This window comes from Pseudogymnoascus verrucosus (assembly GCF_001662655.1).
Source record: "Pseudogymnoascus verrucosus strain UAMH 10579 unplaced genomic scaffold scaffold_2, whole genome shotgun sequence".
Classification (NCBI taxonomy): domain Eukaryota; kingdom Fungi; phylum Ascomycota; class Leotiomycetes; order Thelebolales; family Thelebolaceae; genus Pseudogymnoascus; species Pseudogymnoascus verrucosus.
Window position 1 is genome coordinate 76,590 of NW_017263653.1, and position 21,705 is coordinate 98,294.

Here is a 21,705-nt window from a genome sequence, read left to right on the forward strand (position 1 = left end):
CCTATGTGAAAATCCACAAGCCACTACCCAACCCCTGGATTGGGCCTCGGGTCCGTCCGAATCAACGCCATGAACTAGAAGCAGGGCGGCAAGCGCTTATAGGAGATAATGGAAAATATACGTACCAAATCGACGTGCTCAGATTCCGTATCAAATCTGGCTCGAATCGACATCTGGGCCACGTAGTCAAGCGTCCCAAACCCACCATGAGAGTAACATGGGCACGTGACTTCACTACCACTTTACGGGTAAATTTGGCCCCATACTGGGACGGAACAATAAGAGGTAAACCTTGGCAATTGCGCCAACGACAACGATATAATAACGAATAACAACCGACCACCTTAACATCGCCGTCCAATGATGGGAATCAAATAAATTGCATTTTGGGCTCTCGATATGTTTGTCATGTCTCAACAGACGCATTCTTGTCTCCACGAGTAGATCCAAGCTTCTAGTTCAGCACCGGGAATTCGATAGGTGTTGACGAACGAAGTCGATATTTTTATCTATCGATTTGTTCTGATACTTAGGCCCTTGGTTGTTTAGTTGCCTGTTTGAGGCGGCTCATCATGGAGTCAACGACACCAGACGATGGGGACTCGAGACGCAAGCGTCGGAGGCAATTTAGTGTCCGAGCCAGCGATGCTGCCACCCCTCCGGGGGAATTCGGCTCTATGAGGCCTGGAGTTGCGAAAGGTTCTTCGAGCTTTGTGGGTAGCGGAAGTGGAATCTACTTTGTGCGAGCTGTACAATCTGCTTTTGCCAGGAACTACAGCCAGAGCAGCCACGCAATCGACGATGATCTCGTGCCCGGGGAGGATGATCACCTTCACGTTCAAAACCCGTCAGGTTCACTCTGGAACTCGGAAGAAGTCTGTTTTATTCCTGCAAGTCAGCCTATAGTCTCGGTATCCTTTGACGATTTGGTGCGATGGAGTCAATCGTTCTTCAATAACTGGCATCCGCTGTTCCCGTTTCTACATGCACCAAGCATTTTGGGACTCTTCGAAAGAATTGCAACCCATGGCGTTCAGAGTTTGTGCACTGTGGAAGCAATTACTGTACGCTCAGTGTTATCTATGTCGGTTGCAGACCGACGCCAAATGCCCAGGGATGATCTGACACTGATTCCTTCAAACCTGGTTTTTAGCACCATCGATGAGGCGATTTCCTCTCTCACACCTGTAATTATGCAACCTTCTACACTGTCCGGACTTCAAGCTCTTGTGGCGATTCAGGTGTTCCTGATTTCTATGCTGCGTCTCAATGCTGCGTCGAGAATTGGTGGTCTCATCGTACGCATTACTTTTCACCTCGGTCTGCATAGATGCCCTTCGAGGTTCAAACAATTCACTCTGGCTGATGCAGATATGCGTCGAAGGCTATTTTGGGCGATATATAGCCTTGAGAGATATCTCTCCCAATCACTGGGGCTGCCTCTGGATTTAAAAGACGATGATGTCGATGTCTGCTACCCTGACAATGAACTTCATGACATCCAAGTCAACGAGGAGGGTAATGGCCAGCCACTTCACGGTGAGAAACTGAATTTTCAGGCTTATTACGTTCCGTAGCTGATTTATCCCAACTAGACCCGCGTCTTCTGCTTCTCCCATCTTTTCTAGCTCGGCACGGCAAAATCAAGGGCTTGATTTTAGAACTTAGGCACAAGTGTGCGAACAACAGGACTGCTAGTCCCGATGAAGTCAGTTATGTGGATGCTGAAATATCGAAATGGTGGAATGAAGCACAAGATCTTCTCGAACCTGATTACATTAATGATGCGGCTGGAGAAGATCCAGACGGCGGACAGGCCCCATGCCTGTTAAAGGAGACACACAAACTCCTTGTCATTGTTCAGAAGCACGAATCCAGAATACTTCTGAATCGGCCTGTCATAACATCCGGCTACGATACCTCCCTATTCGCGGCAGCAATGCAAAAGTGTATTGGAGCGTCAAAACAAATTGTTTCGAAGGTATACCTTCACCTGCACGAAGGGATGAACCAGGTAGGATCGCGTGATGGTAAAATTCAAAATCCACTTTTTTGGCCTGGCTTCACGTGGTGTATTTGGATGAGGTAGGGTAGCGTGCTCCCTACTATTGGCGTCTATCTAACTGAAAATCCGGGACAGCGGCTTAATACTTCTCTACGCAGCCTCTGAAGGGTATTATTCTATTGAGATAGCTCAACGGTAAGTGCAGGAGACCAAGTCATGACGAGCATACTAACTGTCTTAAAGTGAGGCTGGTCGATGTATAAAGATATTAGAAACGCTCTCATTGCGAGGGAATTTCTGGCCAGGAGCTTGCGCATCCGCTCTTATAGATTTACAAAAAGCTCTGGGTAACAAACTCTCCAATGGTACCTTCGAGCAACACGCTGGTTTACAGTCTCGAACAAAAGAGATGCGGACGTCAACAGATGCACTCAACTCAATCCATCGGCAGAAGGTACGCCTGCGGAATAGTGAGACTGGTACAGCACAAGACACCGGAGGAGCTTCAGTTTCGCCCCGTGCCCCAAATCCTGATTTTCAGCCACATGGCTCACCGAGAGCTTACCAGGGAAATGGAGAGACGCCAAGTACGAACAATTCGATACCGCCCCATTTGAGGAGCCCTCAGGGCGCCATGGCATTCTCCTTTCAGCAAAACGAAACGTCTACCATGGAGCCAAACAGCGCACCTGGTGGCGTGGCTTGGCCTATGTTAAGCGGACCAACTTACCAGATGGGTGACCAGTTTAACGGACTTGACGATATATTTCAGCTCATGGATGCTTCTTATCAAATTAGTGAGCAGATGTACGAGCCTGGAGATATGGCACAGTTTTAGAAATATTTATACTCTTATTTACATAGGAAGGCTATTCAGGACGCATGTAATAATTACACTCGATGAATTAAAGGCTATTTGATTATAAGAAGAACGTCGGCAGAACCTGAACGCTTACTTAAGCTCTATGGTGATACATAAAGAGAACATTTTGTTATGTTAAGATGCACGAGATTTGTTTTCCTTATATAATGGGTGGATCGGATCAATAGACGACATCAGCAACAATATGGATCACTTTATTCCATAACCATGTTCATATTTATTCTATTCATATTTTTTCATTTGCGTATACCTTCTCATGGTACTTTGAACTCTGCAGGCTTCCTGACAATAAACCTAATACCCTGATCAAGAATCTATGAATAAAATAATCTTAGTTCGACCCTTCGAGATGCTCAGCCTTTGTCTTCCCTAATCTATTCTGAATTTCTTCGCACACAGCATTTGTCACCTCGGCCGTGGTCGCCGTCCCTCCGAGATCTTTAGTCATGATTCCCTTTTCGCAAACGGCTTCGACGATATCGAGGAGTTGATCTGCTGCCTCCTTCTCGCCTAGCCAGGTCAACATCTCGCAAGCAGTCCAGAATGTCGCAACTGGATTTGCTGTCACCAAGTCAGTAACCATACAATATTTTACGTAGAAGGAGGAATACCGATTCCCATTCCAGTGATATCGAACGCAGAGCCATGGATAGGCTCGAACATGGAAGGGTTCTTTCGTGTGGGATCGAGATTGCTGGTGGGTGCGATGCCAATGGAACCAGCCAACGCCGCAGCAAGATCCGAAAGAATATCCGCGTGCTAATTGTATCGTTAGAACCTGCCCCAGTATGCATTCTCGTAAACCAATAACCTACCAAGTTTGTAGCAACAATGGTATCAAGCGTCTCCGGCTTTAGTACCATCCTCGTAGTCATTGCATCCACCAACATCTTATCAACCAGCACATCTGGAAAGTCCTTTGCCACATCTGATGCGACTTCGTCCCACATGACCATGCCATTCCTCTGCGCATTACTCTTTGTAACCACAGTGATATGCTTCTTCGGCCTGTTCTTGGCTGTTTCGAATGCAAATCGCATTATTCTCTCCACAGCGTGGCGTGTGAAAATCGAGACTTCAGTAGCAGTCTCCCATGGTTCACCGCGATGAGAGCGGCCGCCGTGACCGGCATATTCCCCTTCGCTATTCTCGCGGATTATCACCCAGTCCAGCTCGCCATTCTTGCAGTTTCGAAGAGGCGATTGAGTGCCTCGGAAGACCTTGGTGGGACGCACGTTCGCGTATTGTTGGAGGGGTTGGCAGATTGCGAGGCGGAGTTGCCATAGGGAGATGTGGTCTGGGACGTCTATGGAATCACATCAGCATATGTGATTTGGTTTGCTTTAAATATCTGGAAATTTGTGCTTAGTTTTACATACCTGGGGCACCAACAGCACCGAAGAGAATAGCATCAAACGTTTTTAACGTTGTCAGGGCATCGTCTGGCATGTATTTCCCCGTAGCTTTGTAAGTGTCGCTGCTCCAGTCGAAGTTCGTGAAATCCAGGTCAAAAGTGTTTAATGTCTCGGCAAACTTCTTCAACACGGTGACACCGGCGTCGATTACTTCAGGGCCAATTCCATCTGCTGGTATTGAAGCAATTCGATAGCTTGGGCGAGGATCAGCAAGAGAGGGACTCATTTTGACAATGGTGATATGATATGATATGGTCGAGTTGTGAAACTGAATCGATGTGCACGACGATTATGGGAAGGTAAATTATTAGGAAAGAAGCAGAATAAAGAGATACAAATACCTGAATATCTAGTGGAGATTGATACACAGGATCAGATAGGTTCCATCTTGGTGGGGTTGGGGGTTGGCTGGGTTTGGCGGGGCTGTGAATCACCCGGGGATCGTTTCTCCGGCTGAGATGTGGGGTCGAAAACCAACTTGCCATCTTCACAAGAGAAGAAGGCGGCGAAAAACACACAGATAATAGTCCACATAACATAGCCACAATGTCAGACCTGGCCTAAAGACTCTTCACAATCCGTATATACAATCAATATGAGTCGAGACAGCCGAGCTCAGCTCGTTGTTGAAAGCGTACTGCCGTTCATTGAGGCCCACCGAAAGCTTGAGCATCAAGGCAATGCTAAAAAACCATTTATTTTAGGTGTTACAGGATTACAAGGTACGTGTAATTGTTTAAACTAAGTAAATATGAGTTTAACGAGAATTTATATTGTAGGATCAGGAAAATCACATTTGGCATCAGCACTCGTCGTCGCTCTCTCCAAGGACCATAATTATAACACCATCGAGGTATCACTCGACGACTTCTACCTACGACATGACGAACAAATATCCCTTCGTACACAAAATCCTTCCAACAACTTGTTTAAAGCTCGCGGTCAGCCTGGAACACATGATCCTGTCTTGTTGAAATCATTCTTCAGCCAGTTCTCAGATCCATTAGCGAAACATGTTTGGATTCCTTCATTCGACAAAGGCCTCTTCCAAGGGGAGGGAGACAGACTTCCACTATCGGAATGGAAAACCATTGATTGCCATTGTCCGATCGATGTGGTGATTTTCGAAGGGTGGTGTGTTGGCTTCCAACCATGTCCTGACATCGAGGTGGAGAGGAAGAGAGTAGAAGCTTTACAGATTCGACATTTGAACGAACCCGAAAAGAGCATTATGGATTTGCCCCGGAGTCAATTTTGCACAACTACTTTGGGGGACCATAAGCTTGTGGATTTGCTCCATGTAAATGACTGTCTACGCAGATACTCTGAAGATTTCATGGGTCCGCAGCATTTTGATTTTATGGTGCATCTTGATACCAATGACTTGGGTAACGTGTATACATGGAGGATACAGCAGGAGCATGCACTCCATAGGAGGAAAGGTACTGGAATGACTGATGAGGCGGTAGTCAAATTCGGTACTGTTTTTTTCATTTGCCCCGTCGTGGATAATTAAACTAATCTGATGAACGTTTCAGTACAGATATATATGCCAGCGTATGAATTATATTTGGACGGTCTACGATCTGGATTCTTTAGGGAGACTGGAAGTTTTATTAGGACAAAGGGACAATTGCAACTAGTCATGGACGTTGAGCGGAATGTTGTAGAATCAAAACTATTCTGAATGAGCAATAAAATAATACGCGGCCTGTTTTCAATATGATCGATACTGTAGACTCGAAAGGAATCTAGCAAGAGAGTTGATATGACGGATTTATCGACCATAGTCCAACTTCACCCGTTCCTGTCAGCCAAGGCCCGGACCTGTGTGCGTCGTGCGGGGTTGCGGGGTACGACCTGCTCTGCTTCTCCCTCGTGGTATAAGCGGCCCGGCTTTCGTTTCTCCAGACCCACAACTACCCCATAGTCTTACCATACTATGCAGCCCCCGCTGGCGAACGTTTCCCCGCAGAGTCGTACCCCGTGGGAAAAAACCTGGGGAAAGCTTACAGCGAGGTAAGTGTCCCTGAATATGGGATGGCAGGCAGTTGTTTTCTATAAAACCTATGATGTCTCTCGCCAGTAAATATTAGACATGGCAATTGTCTGCTCTTGGACTACTATCTGCGAAATATCTTACATCACGTCAAATCTATCCGGATAGTGCAATATTAAGTCGATATCATGAGTGAAAAACGCCCTCAAACGCCCGATGACAAGGTCAATACGGCATCACACCTAGAGGACCCCGAGAGCCTCATGAAGGAACCTTTAGAAGATGTCGACTATTCGGGGGCCGTCGCAAAATCCGACCCAGCAGAGATTGCCTTGGTTCGAAAGCTCGATATGAGGATTATGCCTACTCTTTGGGCCATGTACTTTATGAACTATCTTGACAGGAACGCCATAGCGAACGCTCGGCTGAACGACCTTGAAAAAGACTTGGGTTTAGAGGGTACACAATACAATACATGTATTTCCATTCTCTTTGTGGGGCAAGTACACCAAAATTTGATTTAGTACAGCTGACGACTGACTATTTAATAGGTATCTCTTAATGCAAATCCCCTCAAACATGTTGATGTCGTCAAGGAAAATCCGGCCCTCGATATACATGGCGGTTTGTATGGCTGGATGGGCCATTGTCGCGGCTTTAACAGCGCTGGTCAAGAATTATACTGGGCTCGTACTTGTCCGATTTTTCCTCGGGGTCCTTGAAGCCCCATTCTGTTTGTCTCCCATTGCTATTCCTATCGAGATCGGTCGGTGCTAACGATCCTTGAGACCCTGGTGCGTTATACTTGCTATCAGCATTTTACACCCGAAAGGAGGTTGCGACGAGAATAGCGATTTTATACTCCGGCAACATATTCGCGACCTCTTTCGCAGGTCTCATCGCAGCCGCAACGTTTGCTTCCATTGATGGCGCTCACGGATTCAAAGGCTGGCAATGGTAGGTTACTTTGAAACCAAATTCGAAAACTGACTAACCTCACCAAGGCTTTTTATTATCGAGGGAGTGGTGACTTTTGCCGTAGCCATTGCTGCAGCATACCTTCTTCCTGACTTCCCGCTCACTACGAAATGGCTCACTGAAGAAGAGCGAATTCTTGCTGACGCCAGAATCAAACGCGACACTGTCGGTCTAACGCCCGATAAAGGCGCGAGAGAGGGTTTCAAACAGGCTATTAGGGACCCTAGGCTATACCTCCTATGCTTCATGCAAAACATGCATCTCTCCGCCTGTTCATTCAATAATTTCTTCCCTACTGTTGTTGGTTCTCTTGGGTATGACCGAACTATCACTTTGGCTCTCACATGCCCGCCATATCTTGTGTCTGGATTTTTTGGCTACGCTATCGGAATCACTTCGGGGAAGTACAACGAGAGAACCTGGCATATCACTGGGTGCATGGGAGCCGCTCTCGTTGGGTTTGTCATCTCCTGCCTAACGCTTAACACGCCTGCTCGTTACATATCTTGCTTCCTCTTTGCCAGCGGTGCCTATGCCGTCAATTCGGTTATTCTGGGATGGGTTTCGGCGACGTTGGGACAGACAACCGAGAAAAAAGCCGTGTCGCTCAGTATCGTCAATGTGGTTGCCAATGCTTCCTATATCTACACGGCATATTTATACCCAAAATCTGATGGACCGAAGTACCTTACGGCTATGGGATCTAATGCTGGATTCGCCTTTGCTACAATTGCTAGTGCGTGGGCTTTCAGGTTTTGGCTTATGAGGACCAATACCAAGATTAGACGTAGTGGGGATGAGTCGAAGGTATTTTACGCTTACTAGATAATGGCATGGCAGTACTTGTTAAATACTCTGGTAAAAGAATGGAGGCTGCAGGCAAATAGTATGAGTTATTTATTTAAATACGATCAAGTTATGTCCTTGTATATACTATGACTTATTCGTACAGTTGAAATCTCTACAGAGTATAATAATGTTCAGCTAAACACCCCGAGAAAGTGTCATATAGAGACTAAGGCAACGCTCAATGACTTATTGCGCGCAGCTATCTATTTAATTATGATAATTTTCATCATCCCAGACCATTGTAAGCAGCTGGACCATCTCTCTTCGCCCTTGACCTGAGGTGATATCGAATTTCTTATACGCCTTATAACATGTCGACATATCGGCTACTACGTGGTCGATACATGCAACTTTCCCAACCTCGCCTCCATTGCTGACACTTTCGTAATACGAGTCGGCCTTTGATCCTGAACCGTCACCACCATAGGGAGAAAACGAACAGTCAGAACCTCCTGAGAAATCGGGCAAGTCAAAGGAACTAGGAGGAAAGTGATATGTGGTATCTTCCGGGCCTTTTATCCCAGTAGACTGTATCCATGATGATTTGCCCCACACTGTCTCGCAAGTAGAAGAGCCGTCTGCAACGAACCAGTAGTATTGAGCGTGGTCGAAGGAGTCGCATTCTATAGAGCCACAATAATATTGCGCGAAATAGCACAAATTTAGAGTAGTGGTTGTTGGAGGTGGAGGGGAAGTCGTTGTTGCTGGAGGACGATTGGTTGAAGTTTTTGGCGGGCTGTTGGTGCAGCTGGCAGGCAGTAATGATGTTGTAGTTGGACAGTCCGCTACATCGACATATTGATAGATCCACTTGCAATTTACCAGGCTGCTTGTAACGCATTGCGGAGCGAGTCGTCGGTGGTACTTAGAGCAGTCATAGAACCCCAGCGCGTCGCATCCCACTCGTTCTGTAAACTGACGATTAAGCTCGACGCGGCTTTCAAGGCAGCATCATCGGCAAGTTGAAAACTGGAATCAACGAAAGCTGCCATCTCTTCGGGATATGACACGCTCGTGGTAACAGTTGTGGTGGTAGTACTATCTGTCACGGTACACGCCTCTGTGATTTCACAGTGTGTTCTCGTTGTCGTTGACCACCCTGTTGTACCGGCTGGTACAAAACTACTCACAACCATAGTGCACAAACTCGCCGTCTCCAAAGACGTACAGTCGTTTGACTTGTTCTGCTCGACGTCGCCACATTTGCCATTGGGGCACATGCTGCAGTCGCCGCTAGGGCACCCCCCATTGCCACATGAGCCTGTGGTGCAACCTAACCCACCACACTTGCTAAGAGGGCACCCACTAGAGCAGAGACCTAGGGCGCATCCGGGTCCGCCTCCACACCCAAACAGTCCACATCCACCCCCACAACCCCAGATGCCGCAGCCGCCGCCGCAACCGAATATCCTACACCCAGACGAGCACCCAAACAGCCCACAGTTCTTATGACCGTAGTTTGAAGAACAAGTGGCGGTCGGCTTAGCACTTTTATATATGACTGTCGAAATGCCAGTGGGTGGTGGGGTGCTTACTGACACAGTAGCTTGCGGCTGGATCGTGACAACATGAGAAGTGGAGTAAAACACAGGAATGATAACTGCTGTGGATGAGGTTGACATTGCCCCTGATGTAGTACTACTACCTGCGGCCCCTGTGGCCCCCGTATTGAATGGGTTAGAAGGCATTGGAATCAAACTTGGAGGGAATACAGCCTCGCCGATTCCTAGTGTAATGCTGAATGGCTAAGGCATCACACTCTGAACAGCTGTGAAAGTCGCCGTTAGATCGTCGCCTTCGCTAATAAATACTGGCTACCACTTAATTTCGGTCGTCGTGACGATAGACACCGAGATAGTGGTTGTGGTGGTCACAATTTTTGTTCCTGATGAGACAAGCAGGGTTGTAGTGAGTGCAGGCCAATTGATAGTTGTTGTGAAACCCAGTGGGAACGGCGGCAGTATAAGCGTGCATGGCGGTATACAATTAACCTCTGGATTTGAACTAGACCAGATAGACGGTGGCACGTATATATCCTTACCAACGCTACTCCCATCCTCAAAGGTTTGGAGGTCGACCGCCCAATCTGTAGTCCCTCTGAAATTATAGGCTTGGAATATCTTTGTCCTTATGACTTTGTTATCGTCGGTTATATAAGCAATCCACTGGGTTTCGTCGTACACTACGATGTCAGAGTAACTATCATCCCGATAAGACTGGACACTTCTAGTTCCCGCAATAATGGCTGCAATCTCGGCGTTTGCAATATAGCCTGGTGTTTGCGTGCAAGCCCCGCCATAAGCGCCAGACACCGGTCCTGTGTATGTACAATCACTACTAGTACAACCAGGCGTAGTCATCTAGAAAGAGCGGCCATAACTGGTAACGCCTACAACAACCTTGTCTGAAGGCACGCCAGCTTTAGTAACTATAGAGAGCGCACTGAGCGTCTCAGTTAAGTTAACATGAGAGCGGAGGCAGTTACCCCCTAAACAGCCATCGTCTGAATAAGGATGTCCATAATCCCACTAGCCATGAAGAACACAGGTCATAAAGATAATATAGTCGACAACATGACCGATTGCTTGAATTGGAAAACCCTTGAGGTACCACTGAAAAGAAATAGTTAGCGCTGCTTAATGAAAATGCTTAATCTAGGAATCCACATACAAATCCTGCCGGGGCTGCTATAGAAAGCGAAGTACCATCAGGTAAACTGTTCCGTAGTTCACTAAGGAATAGGTAATAATTAGAGGCATCCTCAGCGGTTCCGTGGGGGATGCCTTCCATATCGGGCTCAGCTGGATACTCCCAGTCAAAATCAACACCGTCTAGATTATACTTCTTAACGAAGGCAACGACGTTAGCGATGAATGTATCCCGATTTGGCTCTTCCACAACTTGACGGAAAATAAAATAGGTACTAGGGTCGGTAGAGAAGGTCCATCCACCTATAGAAAGAAGTCAGCGGGAGAGCCATTACACACTGTATAAGTCGGTCATTCTCAACATACCAAAAGAAAGAATCTTCTTGAAACCCGTCATCTGCACAAAAGCTAAGAATTGATCTTCGATGGAAGTAATATCTACATTCCAGTCGAGGGTTATAGTCGCAAATGCAAGATGTATGTGTGTGTGTATCCGGTAGTGTCGAAATCCGTGACTTTCATATTTAAGCATGGTCGCGATGAGTCAAAGGCTTCAAAGTAACCTATCTTCCTAAACACAACAGGAGGCAGTCCGATGAGGATCTGGGTGCCATAGTTGGAGATACATCCGTTCTGATTAAGAGCAGCAGTCCCTGGTGCTCCAGCAGGCCCCTTGCTAGCAGTACAGAATTCGCCTGTCGTACCTGCAAAATGGCTAAATCAGCATGACATAGCAATAAGAGGGATTCGGAGATTTACATACCACACTCGCCCCAAATGTCACAGCAAGCGTTGAGTGCACACTCATTAAGAGTTGAAAGGTCTGTTCCTGCAGGGGGGGTCGGTGTCCCCGGGACCTGCGGTCCACAAACAGCATTAACTAATGGAGCGGGCATAGGCGGTGATCCGGTGCTAAGGCATATATTGCCACCAGCCTGTAAGTCAGCACAGCCCATCTAGCCCCAAGTTTTCGAATTAAAAGATTCGAGCAGCGCAGCGATGAGACTATATAGCCCTAAGAGCTGGCTACAGTTATCGTCCTTTTGAACAAGGTAGCTATGACAGGTCCCATCGGAATTTGGCTTCGGGGCGAAATCAGGCAGTGTGCCGGATGAGCAGGAAAAGTGCTGGCCCTCTGTTGAACATAGTGCAGTGCTTGGATTGTACACAGTGAACTGCGCTGGGGTAATACCGCACTCAACAGCGAGTGAACCACAAGTGTCTGTGCTATGAGCCCTGACGGTGGTGCATGTTGCTCGAGGGTTCAAACCATGTGAAACCTGTTTTGCTGTAGATGTGTTGTTGCTTGGGCTTAGCAGACTTGGTATTAAGAGGGTGATATTTTTCTAGACAGTCGCTTCGTCATACTCAGTGACGCACTTTCCGTCTCTCCATGTCTTTACAGCATGCTGCACGGAAGATAGATTGGAGTTGGTGTTTGCCATAACTCCGAAAGCGAGTCTAGAGCTTTGGCCATTTGTTGCACAGAGTTGAACGAAAAGATTTTCTGATATTCCATTGGTCTCCACGTGAGCGCTGAATTGTTGAAGTACGGTTGATACAATTCCCTGGCTTTGGATTCCCAAACCAGCGTAAAGACCAAGAGCTGTCTGTCCAGAGTATGCAAAGGCTGTTGTGCTATTACAGCCGACTTCGCTCTGGCTTATATACCTTTCCATCTGTTGAGCAGCAGCAACAACGTCGCCAGCTGCTTCAGTGTTACTTGAACCTAGCCATGCTATTTGCAAAGATGCCTCTCCTTGCTTCAGGTTCTTGCTGGAACGACACGATTCATTCGTAAGTCTGCTAGGTGCGCTAAAGCTACTCTTATAATCCGCAGTGCAAGATCGTATGCTCGCGTGGGTTCTGTGGTCGCCAAGTGGATTGTAAAGGGCAAAATCCAAGAGCATGGTTTGATTGCATAGTGCAAGGCGATCAACATTTTGATATACCGTCCAGTTATTTGGTTTGCTTCCGTTACAGCTTGTGGGACAGCAGACTCTAGCCGTGTTGGATGTAGCAGACGGTTTCTTAACTTGTGCTGGAACTGAATCTATACTTGGGCTCTGTATAGAGCTTATAGAGACCAGCGTACTGGTCGATACGGGGTGCGCCGCAAGGTAAGATTCCAATCTGCTATTTGCGGCTGTGCTGTGACCAGCGAATGCGACATAGGCTGCTAAGGCCTTAGCAACGGTTGTTCCTAAAGTCAGCCACATCTTGACCTGAAAGCGCGGATAACGAAGAAAGTAAACGATAGACAGTAAGAAAGGAGTGGGAGAATAAGCACAAACAAAAGATATATTCTGCCTTTACAAGGGTGTGTGTGTTCAAGCTCTAGCCGCACTACTCTACGACGAAACGTATGGCAGATCTGGCTAGAGATTCTGACAAGGTCAAACTAATACAGCAAAAGCTAATAGTGGCTGAATTCTTGTCGCAAATCCCGCGCCGCGACAATTTTCTCTTTCATGGCGGTGCATTATTCCGCGGCGATAATGCAGCATCCACTGATGCAGACGACAAAAGGTCTCTTTCGGGGTTTGCGCCGCCGCCTAGTACGAGATACGTCGGCTCCACTTGGTATTCTTGCCTTTAGGGACCATGTAGAATTTTAACTTAGAGGCACTGAATAATGAGCACTGCCCTCACATGTACATACATTATATGCAACTCGAAGGCCCACCACTTAGAGACCAATTGTTCGCACATAGAGTAATACATTTAGCCTGCAACCACTTTCTGATAAAATAAGGGCGATCTCCGAAGGTGTTGTTGGACATGTAAATTAAGTTCACCTTGTTGTTGGTCCTACCTACAATATTCGCCCTCAGCTCAATTATCACTCGTGTTGGCTTTTTAGCGTTTGTGGCAGTGGGATGGACGCTCACTGAGACAGACCCACAAATCAACCAAACCTTGTTAATTAACTACGGCCTAAGCGTCTTTAGGGGGGACAGTGACATTGAGGTAAGCAAGTATAAGCCAATCGTAAGCTACACAAAGTTAGCCAAGCTAAACTAAGCTTAGCTAAGCTCATTATCAGGCAGGCGTGGCGTATACAAAGGATCTTCGCGTGCTAAGCGCGGTCTAAGCGAGACCCTTGCAGCAATCCTTACCACCCCTCCCCACCCGGGCTGTTACTGCGATCGCCTAAATGGGATGCTAAAAGCGGATTTCCACAAACTTCAAAATAGCGCGACGTTACAATCATACAGTAGGGGCGACAGTAAAATACGCTTATTGAAAATTCCTTCATCTGCGCAACCGAATTGTTAGAGAAGAAAGAGGAGCAAAGGACCAGGGACAGAAAAGGAAGCCGATTTAGGAAAGTTGACAGGCAAGGTGCTATACGGCTAACTGAGCGTGAACACAATATTGATTTTACGTACTTGCATTCGTAACTAGAGTGATGGCTAGAGATTTTATTGCCTTCTCTTTCTCGTATGAGTACTTTCGTAGCGTGGGGGAAGCATTATTGGGCGGAACACAGCTGCTGATGCTGATGTTGGATTATTTAGAATCCCAATTCCCTGATGCCATTAATATTTACAATTTCTACTCACTTCAGACTTATACGTCAGTCATTCGTGTGATTAAGTATCATCATGCTGCTCTTACGCGTCATCTCCTCCTTCCTGGCCATCCCTCTGGTAGCAGGATTCCTTGTGGCACCTCTAGCGGGGTCAACACCTGCCCCCTAACTGTTAGCGACTGCAGTGGCTGGGTAGTTGTGACCTCATCAATGACTTGTACGTCAATTGCTACTACGTATGGAATAACTATTGCTAAATTCGAGGCAATGGTAAGTTCCTCCATTCTTTACACTACATTTCGATGGGGGTGTATACTAACACAGCTTGACTAGAATCCAATTCTAGGCCCATCTTGCCAACTCATAGACAGCTTCGCATTCTGCATCGAGGAGAATTTTGGAGGAGCAGCGCCTACCAGCGCAAGCGGTTGCACAACCCTTGTCACTATAACCACGCCAACAACCATAACCACTGCCACAACCACATCGGCAGGCAATGGCATCTCAACTCCTACACCCTATCAATCGGGCATGACAACGTCTTGCAACAGCTTCCGCTTGGTTATCGCTGACGACCAGTGTGGAACAATTGCCACCGAAGCTGGTGTGAGTCTCTGATTTCTATCTCTGGAATCCCGCCGTTAGGTCATCATGCGGCTCGCTATAGGCAGGATACTGTCTGTGCATTGGCGTCATCGGAGGGTCTACACCCACTAAGTCATTAGCACCTTCGACAACTTCTCCCGGAAATGACGTTTCTACTCCAACTCCTATACAGCTAGGAATGACGTCTAGCTGCGGTGCATTTCATCTCGTCCAGGCTAACGATCAATGTGGAGCAATTGTTACAAGTGCTGGAATAAGTCTCAAACAGTTTTGTGCTTGGAACCCATCCGTTGGTACAGCATGCTCTACACTATTCGCAGGAGATTATGTCTGCATTAGTCTTGCTCCATGTGCAGCAATCTCACCTCTACCGTCTAGAAACTATTATGGCAGAGTTAGACTCCCAGTCGCCGTAGTAGGCGTTAGAGCGCTCGTTTCATATAATACGGGCAGTCCTTATGTTTCCAGCCTAAGTGCCTGTTCTACAAAGTGTTCGAAAACACTTGCCTATACTAGCTTCTTTTTTGTCTAAGGAAACGAATGTCATCTACGATATGGTCCAAGTTCATTTTTTCCCACCGGAAATTCTGGATCTAACCCATACTACGAAAGTTCCTGCTTTTCGTGCCCCTCGTCAGCCTCTTGTGCACTCGACGCGGCTGCAGCACCTTACTGCAGCCGAGTTGGAGTCCCGGTAGCAGCATCAAACGTTAGAGCCCTTACCTCATACGATACAGGCAGCCCTTATGTTTATAGTGTTGGTATCTGTGCGGCAGAGTGCTTGAATACACCTACCTGTTCAAGCTTTTTTTTCGTTCAAGGAGAGAAATGCCATCTAAGATATGGACCCATTTCGTTCTCGCCTAATGGAAGTTCTAGATCCACTCCTTTCTACGATATGGCTTGTTTCCCGACTTGTTAGATGATTGCATTCTATCCATTGGTGTTGTGGGTGTTTGATGTCTAGCCAACTTTTACAGATGAGACATTGCCCTGTCACCGAAACGCAGGATTATGGTAGTAAGGATTAATATAGCATATATATTTTGCAAATGAAGCCACAGCTACATGATAAATACCAGTGTGTACTATAATCTTATTCATAGCGAGTGGGTGCTGTTTGTGGCATATGGTGATTATGTACAATCGTCTGGCTGTTCACTTCATGATTCCTTGTTAATGATCCCTGCTGCAAAATCGCGCATTTGGCCCGATCGCAGTGAGCGACCCAACGATAACTAGAAATAAACAGTCCCGTGACAATTGATTTGTCATCTACCTTTACCTACTATAGTTCGAACCAAGACGCACCATTGAAAGCTTCGACAGTCTCTATCACCGTTACTATCTTAACCTCCCCTCCATAACGTATACCAAAATCAAATCAGGACATCGAGCACTTGCCATCTCGACCTAAGCGATAATATTTTATTGTTCCATTTCTTAATGTTTAAACATGTCCCAAATCCGGCAACAGCCTCCAACTCGGAAAGGTCTAATGCTCCATCAACTCTATTTTCGCTCAATCCAATGCCACCTGACACGCGTATCGGGCCCGCAGTTGACGGCATCATTTTTTATCGAAACGACCCCATTAGGCATACGTGTATAGTTGAGCGGCAGAGTTCTAATTCGCAAAAATACGTCCTAAGCATGATCTGGCTTCCACTTAAGCCTGGCTACGATGTTCTTAACTGTCAGAGCGCGGCAGCGCGGTTATGGCATGCGTCTCTCGATTATATTCGTTGCATTCGTGGCTGCGTTGAACTATGTTGGGGTCAGGACATCGAGGCGTCTGAACCAGCGTTGGTGTTGCTTATACAGTGGGCGGCTGTTTGGGCATGGAAAAGCTTCCAACAGTCGCCTGGCGTGTCGCTCATTTCAGGCATGCTTAGGGGAAATCCACTTAACAGGACAGTTAATCTCCACCCTGAATACCTCTATGGCCCCGAAAAGATCATGGAGATTGTCTTTCTATCTATTGACCCGGGCACCGAAACTACTGTCATCGAAGGGGATCTAATACATCTGCAGGCTGCAGCTGTTAAGAATACCAAAGTCGATTACTACACAAATATAGCTGAGCGTTACGCATCATTCAATCCCCTCTCTTCCGTCGGCCAGGAAAGAGCGAGGAAGCTGCCAGATGTTTTGACAAGCCTAGCAATCTGGAACGAAACAGACTACTACAAAGCCTCCAGCAACCAGGATCTCACTAATGCCGCCCAACTACTACTATCAAAATCCGTATGTCTCACTAGATTCTCAGCCAAGTTGTCTCGCGTGGACCTGGATCCAGTGTATAACTTCAGACCCTCGCCCGTCATTGAATGCACAGCACGAAGCACGGCCGATCTCCTCGCACTCCCTCACTTCCGTCGACAGGGTAGCTTCCCAGGTGGCCTACGTACCAAATCATATTCCTTCGCTCCGCGTATGGGCGAGATGAATGAGTTTCACGAGTCGGTGCCGATGTATGCGCCTATTAAGACATCAGACATTAGGAAGGCAGAGAAGTTATGGGTGGGTGAGGATACGAGACCGCTAGCTCTGGACATGTTTGAAATCAGAATCGTGCCTACTTCCGGCATGGTAAAAAATGAGGACATGATTATGCTCTCCAGTGATCTCTTTGATCAAGTTGAACAATTGAGAAGGGAGATAGAGTCCTACGAGGGTTGTCAAGCTGTTTTAGTTGCACATGTGGACTCACTCACATCAACGCCTAGTGTTGACATAAAGACTGATATATTTCAGCTGCTCGTCTGTAAGTACAAATTAATTCTGTTGCAGCACTATGAATGCTAACCTATTGTTCTCTTTTAAATGTTCATAGTCTGGGCTGTCAACTCTCTGGCACTACCAACACAACGAGAAAAATCTAGAAAGAGAGTCGCAGACGCTATGGAGTTTACTTCTAAAGTGCAACCGCCCGTTTTGGTACACGAAATGCCTGATGTATCACATATCTTTAAAACTGAGTCTCCAAAAATGCCGGCATACGAAATTACGCACTTCTTCGTACCAACTGGAGACAAAGATCTTTTTCAACAAGCCTTTAGTGACTATACTAAGTAAGTCTAGCCTCAAATATAAGAAGAACCTCTTCATACCCTCTGCACATGTAAATCAGCCGAGCTAACATTAACCCAGAATCAACAAGCTCGAGTACGGCCCACACATTGTAGGAGGCTACGGACCTAAACCAATGCAAAACTACGGCTGCGGCTGGTCCGTGGGCACTTTCTCTCGTGATGGCCACAGTCAACAGATGGCCTGCTATACGAGCGTGAGATGGTGGCGTTGTGCCTCCGAAGCGGCGGGGTGGTACGCCCATTTCGTTAGCCAGGTTAAAGAAGGAGGATATGAGAGGATGGGCTTCCAACTCGATGCGCTGCGGTTGATTGCTAGTGGGGGTGCGGAATCGAGGTTTCTGACAATATTTGAACCAGTGAAGAAGATGGATTAGGGGAGGTATGAGGGGATACCCATCTATTCACTCGTGTTATTAGATTGGTTACTAGTACGCTTGCATTTTGTCATCTGTAGCCCTTAACGTCTTGGGCTGTAAATCACGAAATCTACAATGCTCGATGTAAAAGATATGTATTTGCCATGAGCCCTCTGTTTTACCACTTGCTGCATTCTATTGCAAATGAATTGATAGGCCAAAAATAACTTACTGCTGTAGAATGGGAAGAGTCGGGGACGATAGAAAGGCAGAACTAGGTTTTACGAACGATGATGATTAAAATACCGTAGATAGCTATGTAGTCTTTCAGTATTGGTTGGTACAGAGGTGAAGCGCGGCGCTGGAAGGATTTGCAAAGGTCTGTGCTCTAATTACATAGCCCTGGCCGCTACTTCCGATCGACACGATGCATCTACTTTTGGGGGCATGCCCCGCCGTTTGATGTTGGACGTAGAATCCCCACTACGTGCCATCGTAGCGGCCCCACATCCCTGGATAGGTACTCTAGGCTGTGGAGTCGTCGGCCTCCGAGACAGCAGGCGGACGTCCGGACATTCCCGTAAGATGAAGTGTGCCAGGACCCATATTGACTAATTAGGTTGGAAATACGAGGCCCAACATCATATCTACGGCTATTTATGGATCGCAGTATACGCCAAAGTCTAACAATGTCGGCTGATGGGTTCGTTATATACTAATCGCGGTCTGAGGCCCCCAATACTGAGTCGTATGAGAAAGCTTGTTAAAAATGCTTTTATAGCATAAAACCCTTAGTTAGTAGCAATGCGATACCCCTAGCTATTGTAGCAACGGCTGAAATCAGGGCTGAGACTAAGTTCAAGCTTCGTCCGAACTATAGGCAGCACCACTCTTTGGCGTTTGAGATGACAGGTTGAACCTAGTGTTAATATACCTACTTACCGCATCCCTACTAGCTTTCTACATACTAACGGGAGATTAACCTGATTTATAGTACATACTTCGATACGCATGATACCTAATAAAGTCCGACTAGCTAAACCAACAACGACAGGGGACGCGAGTATTGAGTTACTGTCGAGAGAAAGGTGGTGTGGTTACAGTGCAGTTAACGATATATATGCGCTACCATGTGGGTATGGAGCTTCGTATAGAATTGGGGCTATAGTGATGTAAAGTATTTCCCTTCTGCTTCTCGAATGGGTACTCTCCTTACATTACTTGCTATGATGCTTTTGTGGTGCTTTTTCTGGTAGGATGAATGTGGGTGAGGCCGCAGGGGCTGTATAGGAGAAGTATATAGGGATAGCGGCGGCGTAGGGGTGTGTATGTGGGGGGGGAGGGGGTGTAGGCCGACGGTGAATGAGTACAAAAAAACACCCCTGCTAGGTAATAACTAGAGTGCACAGAAAGGCTCGCAAATAGCCAAAGTAGGATAGCATCGCCAGCCTCGCAGACTTTTTATTCTATGTCCGACCAGAAAGCTTAACTGCTTTAGGATCGTGGAAGGGGGCCATGTTTGAGTAGTTCGAAAATCCTTTCTAATTTATTATTTGTAATCGCTAGACTTCCATATTCAACTACTACTGGTGCCCCCGAGCAACTGTAAATTTTTGCATCACTTCCATTTTTGGCAACTCATCCATGATGTCTCCATTCTCTGTATTTAGGATCTCTCTCCTTACGTGGATGCACTGGGCTATCCTACTCGGAAGCCTAATAGAGAAAACATGGGGCTCACCAATGAATACTTCGTCGCGCCTTGCTGCGAGGGGCCTCTTTGGTCCAGCAAACTGCAATAGCCAGGAATTTTTAAGTCTGATGGCCTCATTGAATGATGCTGAGGACATGGTAAGCAGCCTTTGTGTCCTTTGTTAGTCTAAACAAACGATAGAGGCAAATTAACTCTATATATAGCTGAAGGTTACAATTGATAGGACAGCAGACCTATACAACTGGTTAAATACGAGACCATCATCTTTTTCCGGGAGGAATAGCCTTCAGCTGTCCACTCTACGCACCTTCGAAGCTATTTTTGGCGAGGTGTACTATGGTTCTACAAACCCACAGGGAAATTCTGCTGGTCTTGCGCGTATAAAGAAAGTTGGAAGTCAGTGCTGGCATTTCAAATAAGTTGAACTTCCTTTCTTAAATCGAGAGAGCGTTGAGATGCAACATTATTATTAGTGTGGGCAGGAACCTTTTTACTGTTTCACATTACAGTATTCAGCGTTTGTCTTAACTAAGTTATGTTATAGATACCGCAACTGGACTCGTGTCGCAGTTCGATGATTTGCTATCTTTGAAAGTAGATATCTTCTGCGACGACTCCTGGCTACTTGACACTGACCCCCAAGGAAATCCACCTAATCGAGACAGTAAGTTAATATTTTTAAACTAAAGGTGCAGGGGTTATCACTAAGATGCGTAAAGCTCTGAGAAGATAACCTTCTGTTATTGCATCACTGTTTTTAGAGAAACAGTATTGAGGATAATTGATTTCCTTTAGAGATGCTCTTGCAATATCCAAAGATACTACTGTAACTAATTATTACAGAGGGCAACTTTCAGTACTTCAACCCCCATGAAAATACTTAGGAGAATTTCAACAAACTCGGCGGAAGCTGCCGTGATAGCAATTTATACGGTTTCGTTTTGTCTGCTTCTCCCGGAAATAACGATTATTTGACTCTCTGTCAAAGCAACTGGCTTGCAGACATTAATAATGGAAACACATTTCGGAAGCTGTCCGGGAACACGTATACTAATGGCCAAGGTTATATCCAAAGCTTCAAGTCTCTTGCAGCTAGCACAATGGTACACGAACTAAGCCATTGTCAGTCTCTTCTTGGAGCTGGCAATAATTGGTGTGAGTAATCCAAACACCAAACTATCTAATGCGGACTGTTTAGTTACCATGGTTAATTAATAAAATAATGTTAGTGGACGAAAAATGCGAATCTTTAACAGGCTCCCCAGCATATGGCTGGCCTTGCGTAACACACATTGCAAAGTCTGACCCATCAAGTGCTGTTAGAATTGCTGGTTTGCAACCCCCCCATCCCCCCCGGCTCTTCATAAAAATCCGGGATTCACAGAATAAAGCTAATATGACAACGCAGATAATTTCATGTTTTTTGTTATAGGTGAGGACAGTCTCATCCTATTTTATTCCCTTAAAACGGGTACTCCTTTCAAAAACGGTTATTTCAAATCGGCCCCTCTAAGGCCAATGTCAAGCACTGGAATTGTTCCAAGTGGAACTCATTCGTCGGTTTCATAGTTGGCTGATGGAAGTATGCCGTGTGTATTTGAAAAAGGCATACCCAATACTCT

The 21,705-nt window shown here is 46.4% G+C and overlaps 10 protein-coding genes across 10 annotated transcripts; 6 read left to right on the top strand and 4 right to left on the bottom strand.

Moving 5' to 3' along the window:
* Window positions 1-291: 291 nt before the first annotated feature.
* Window positions 292-2,991, top strand: VE01_00652 (uncharacterized protein). The gene is made up of 4 exons (XM_059463290.1): window positions 292-1,539; window positions 1,596-2,085; window positions 2,141-2,200; window positions 2,249-2,991. The coding sequence occupies exons 1-4, from the start codon at window positions 573-575 to the stop codon at window positions 2,841-2,843; spliced, it is 2,112 nt and encodes a 703-aa protein (XP_059320083.1). The 5' UTR covers window positions 292-572; the 3' UTR covers window positions 2,844-2,991.
* A 124-nt stretch (window positions 2,992-3,115) lies between these two features.
* VE01_00653 (uncharacterized protein) lies at window positions 3,116-4,690 on the bottom strand. Its single transcript, XM_018270181.2, has 4 exons — window positions 4,268-4,690; window positions 3,704-4,194; window positions 3,500-3,647; window positions 3,116-3,449 (listed from the first exon to the last, which is right to left on the bottom strand). Exons 1-4 carry the CDS (start codon window positions 4,527-4,529, stop codon window positions 3,220-3,222), a joined length of 1,131 nt encoding a protein of 376 aa, XP_018134745.1. The 5' UTR covers window positions 4,530-4,690; the 3' UTR covers window positions 3,116-3,219.
* Window positions 4,691-4,804: 114 nt separating this feature from the next.
* VE01_00654 (uncharacterized protein) lies at window positions 4,805-6,014 on the top strand. Its single transcript, XM_018270182.2, has 3 exons — window positions 4,805-5,025; window positions 5,083-5,781; window positions 5,842-6,014. Exons 1-3 carry the CDS (start codon window positions 4,899-4,901, stop codon window positions 5,988-5,990), a joined length of 975 nt encoding a protein of 324 aa, XP_018134746.2. The 5' UTR covers window positions 4,805-4,898; the 3' UTR covers window positions 5,991-6,014.
* A 277-nt stretch (window positions 6,015-6,291) lies between these two features.
* On the top strand, window positions 6,292-8,105 carry VE01_00655 (uncharacterized protein; the record flags this gene model as incomplete). The annotated part of the gene is made up of 4 exons (XM_059463291.1): window positions 6,292-6,801; window positions 6,854-7,035; window positions 7,091-7,259; window positions 7,307-8,105. Exons 1-4 carry the CDS (start codon window positions 6,491-6,493, stop codon window positions 8,103-8,105), a joined length of 1,461 nt encoding a protein of 486 aa, XP_059320084.1. The 5' UTR covers window positions 6,292-6,490.
* Window positions 8,106-8,734: 629 nt separating this feature from the next.
* Window positions 8,735-9,349, bottom strand: VE01_00656 (uncharacterized protein; the record flags this gene model as incomplete). Its single annotated transcript, XM_018270184.2, has 1 exon — window positions 8,735-9,349. The coding sequence occupies one exon, from the start codon at window positions 9,347-9,349 to the stop codon at window positions 8,948-8,950; it is 402 nt and encodes a 133-aa protein (XP_018134748.1). The 3' UTR covers window positions 8,735-8,947.
* A 1,308-nt stretch (window positions 9,350-10,657) lies between these two features.
* On the bottom strand, window positions 10,658-11,309 carry VE01_00657 (uncharacterized protein; the record flags this gene model as incomplete). The annotated part of the gene is made up of 3 exons (XM_018270185.1): window positions 10,658-10,741; window positions 10,800-11,080; window positions 11,144-11,309. The coding sequence occupies 3 exons, from the start codon at window positions 11,307-11,309 to the stop codon at window positions 10,658-10,660; spliced, it is 531 nt and encodes a 176-aa protein (XP_018134749.1).
* Window positions 11,310-12,123: 814 nt separating this feature from the next.
* Window positions 12,124-12,996, bottom strand: VE01_00658 (uncharacterized protein; the record flags this gene model as incomplete). The annotated part of the gene is made up of 1 exon (XM_018270186.1): window positions 12,124-12,996. The coding sequence occupies one exon, from the start codon at window positions 12,994-12,996 to the stop codon at window positions 12,124-12,126; it is 873 nt and encodes a 290-aa protein (XP_018134740.1).
* Window positions 12,997-14,522: 1,526 nt separating this feature from the next.
* On the top strand, window positions 14,523-14,930 carry VE01_00659 (uncharacterized protein; the record flags this gene model as incomplete). Its single annotated transcript, XM_018270187.1, has 2 exons — window positions 14,523-14,582; window positions 14,646-14,930. 2 exons carry the CDS (start codon window positions 14,523-14,525, stop codon window positions 14,928-14,930), a joined length of 345 nt encoding a protein of 114 aa, XP_018134741.1.
* A 1,315-nt stretch (window positions 14,931-16,245) lies between these two features.
* VE01_00660 (uncharacterized protein) lies at window positions 16,246-18,532 on the top strand. Its single transcript, XM_018270188.2, has 3 exons — window positions 16,246-17,685; window positions 17,755-17,992; window positions 18,072-18,532. Exons 1-3 carry the CDS (start codon window positions 16,365-16,367, stop codon window positions 18,385-18,387), a joined length of 1,875 nt encoding a protein of 624 aa, XP_018134915.2. The 5' UTR covers window positions 16,246-16,364; the 3' UTR covers window positions 18,388-18,532.
* A 1,430-nt stretch (window positions 18,533-19,962) lies between these two features.
* On the top strand, window positions 19,963-21,274 carry VE01_00661 (uncharacterized protein). Its single transcript, XM_018270189.2, has 4 exons — window positions 19,963-20,220; window positions 20,287-20,479; window positions 20,628-20,747; window positions 20,927-21,274. Exons 1-4 carry the CDS (start codon window positions 20,014-20,016, stop codon window positions 20,965-20,967), a joined length of 561 nt encoding a protein of 186 aa, XP_018134914.2. The 5' UTR covers window positions 19,963-20,013; the 3' UTR covers window positions 20,968-21,274.
* The last annotated feature ends 431 nt before the right edge of the window (window positions 21,275-21,705 follow it).

What these genes read in the sequence shown, in the direction of transcription:
- VE01_00652 (XM_059463290.1), top strand. Translation starts at nt 573, where the DNA reads ATGGAGTCAACGACACCAGACGATGGGGACTCGAGACGCAAGCGTCGG. An exon ending in ACGTGGTGTATTTGGATGAG is followed by an intron (nt 2,086 to 2,140) that starts GTAGGGTAGCGT and finishes AATCCGGGACAG; the next exon opens with CGGCTTAATACTTCTCTACG. An exon ending in TCTATTGAGATAGCTCAACG is followed by an intron (nt 2,201 to 2,248) that starts GTAAGTGCAGGA and finishes ACTGTCTTAAAG; the next exon opens with TGAGGCTGGTCGATGTATAA.
- VE01_00653 (XM_018270181.2), bottom strand. Translation starts at nt 4,529, where the DNA reads ATGAGTCCCTCTCTTGCTGATCCTCGCCCAAGCTATCGAATTGCTTCA. An exon ending in CGGTGCTGTTGGTGCCCCAG is followed by an intron (nt 4,195 to 4,267) that starts GTATGTAAAACT and finishes GTGATTCCATAG; the next exon opens with ACGTCCCAGACCACATCTCC. An exon ending in CCATTGTTGCTACAAACTTG is followed by an intron (nt 3,648 to 3,703) that starts GTAGGTTATTGG and finishes CGATACAATTAG; the next exon opens with CACGCGGATATTCTTTCGGA.
- VE01_00654 (XM_018270182.2), top strand. Translation starts at nt 4,899, where the DNA reads ATGAGTCGAGACAGCCGAGCTCAGCTCGTTGTTGAAAGCGTACTGCCG. An exon ending in AGGTGTTACAGGATTACAAG is followed by an intron (nt 5,026 to 5,082) that starts GTACGTGTAATT and finishes TTTATATTGTAG; the next exon opens with GATCAGGAAAATCACATTTG. An exon ending in TGAGGCGGTAGTCAAATTCG is followed by an intron (nt 5,782 to 5,841) that starts GTACTGTTTTTT and finishes TGAACGTTTCAG; the next exon opens with TACAGATATATATGCCAGCG.
- VE01_00660 (XM_018270188.2), top strand. Translation starts at nt 16,365, where the DNA reads ATGTTTAAACATGTCCCAAATCCGGCAACAGCCTCCAACTCGGAAAGG. An exon ending in TATATTTCAGCTGCTCGTCT is followed by an intron (nt 17,686 to 17,754) that starts GTAAGTACAAAT and finishes AAATGTTCATAG; the next exon opens with TCTGGGCTGTCAACTCTCTG. An exon ending in GCCTTTAGTGACTATACTAA is followed by an intron (nt 17,993 to 18,071) that starts GTAAGTCTAGCC and finishes ACATTAACCCAG; the next exon opens with AATCAACAAGCTCGAGTACG.
- VE01_00661 (XM_018270189.2), top strand. Translation starts at nt 20,014, where the DNA reads ATGATGTCTCCATTCTCTGTATTTAGGATCTCTCTCCTTACGTGGATG. An exon ending in GCGTATAAAGAAAGTTGGAA is followed by an intron (nt 20,480 to 20,627) that starts GTCAGTGCTGGC and finishes GTTATGTTATAG; the next exon opens with ATACCGCAACTGGACTCGTG. An exon ending in AAATCCACCTAATCGAGACA is followed by an intron (nt 20,748 to 20,926) that starts GTAAGTTAATAT and finishes TAATTATTACAG; the next exon opens with AGGGCAACTTTCAGTACTTC.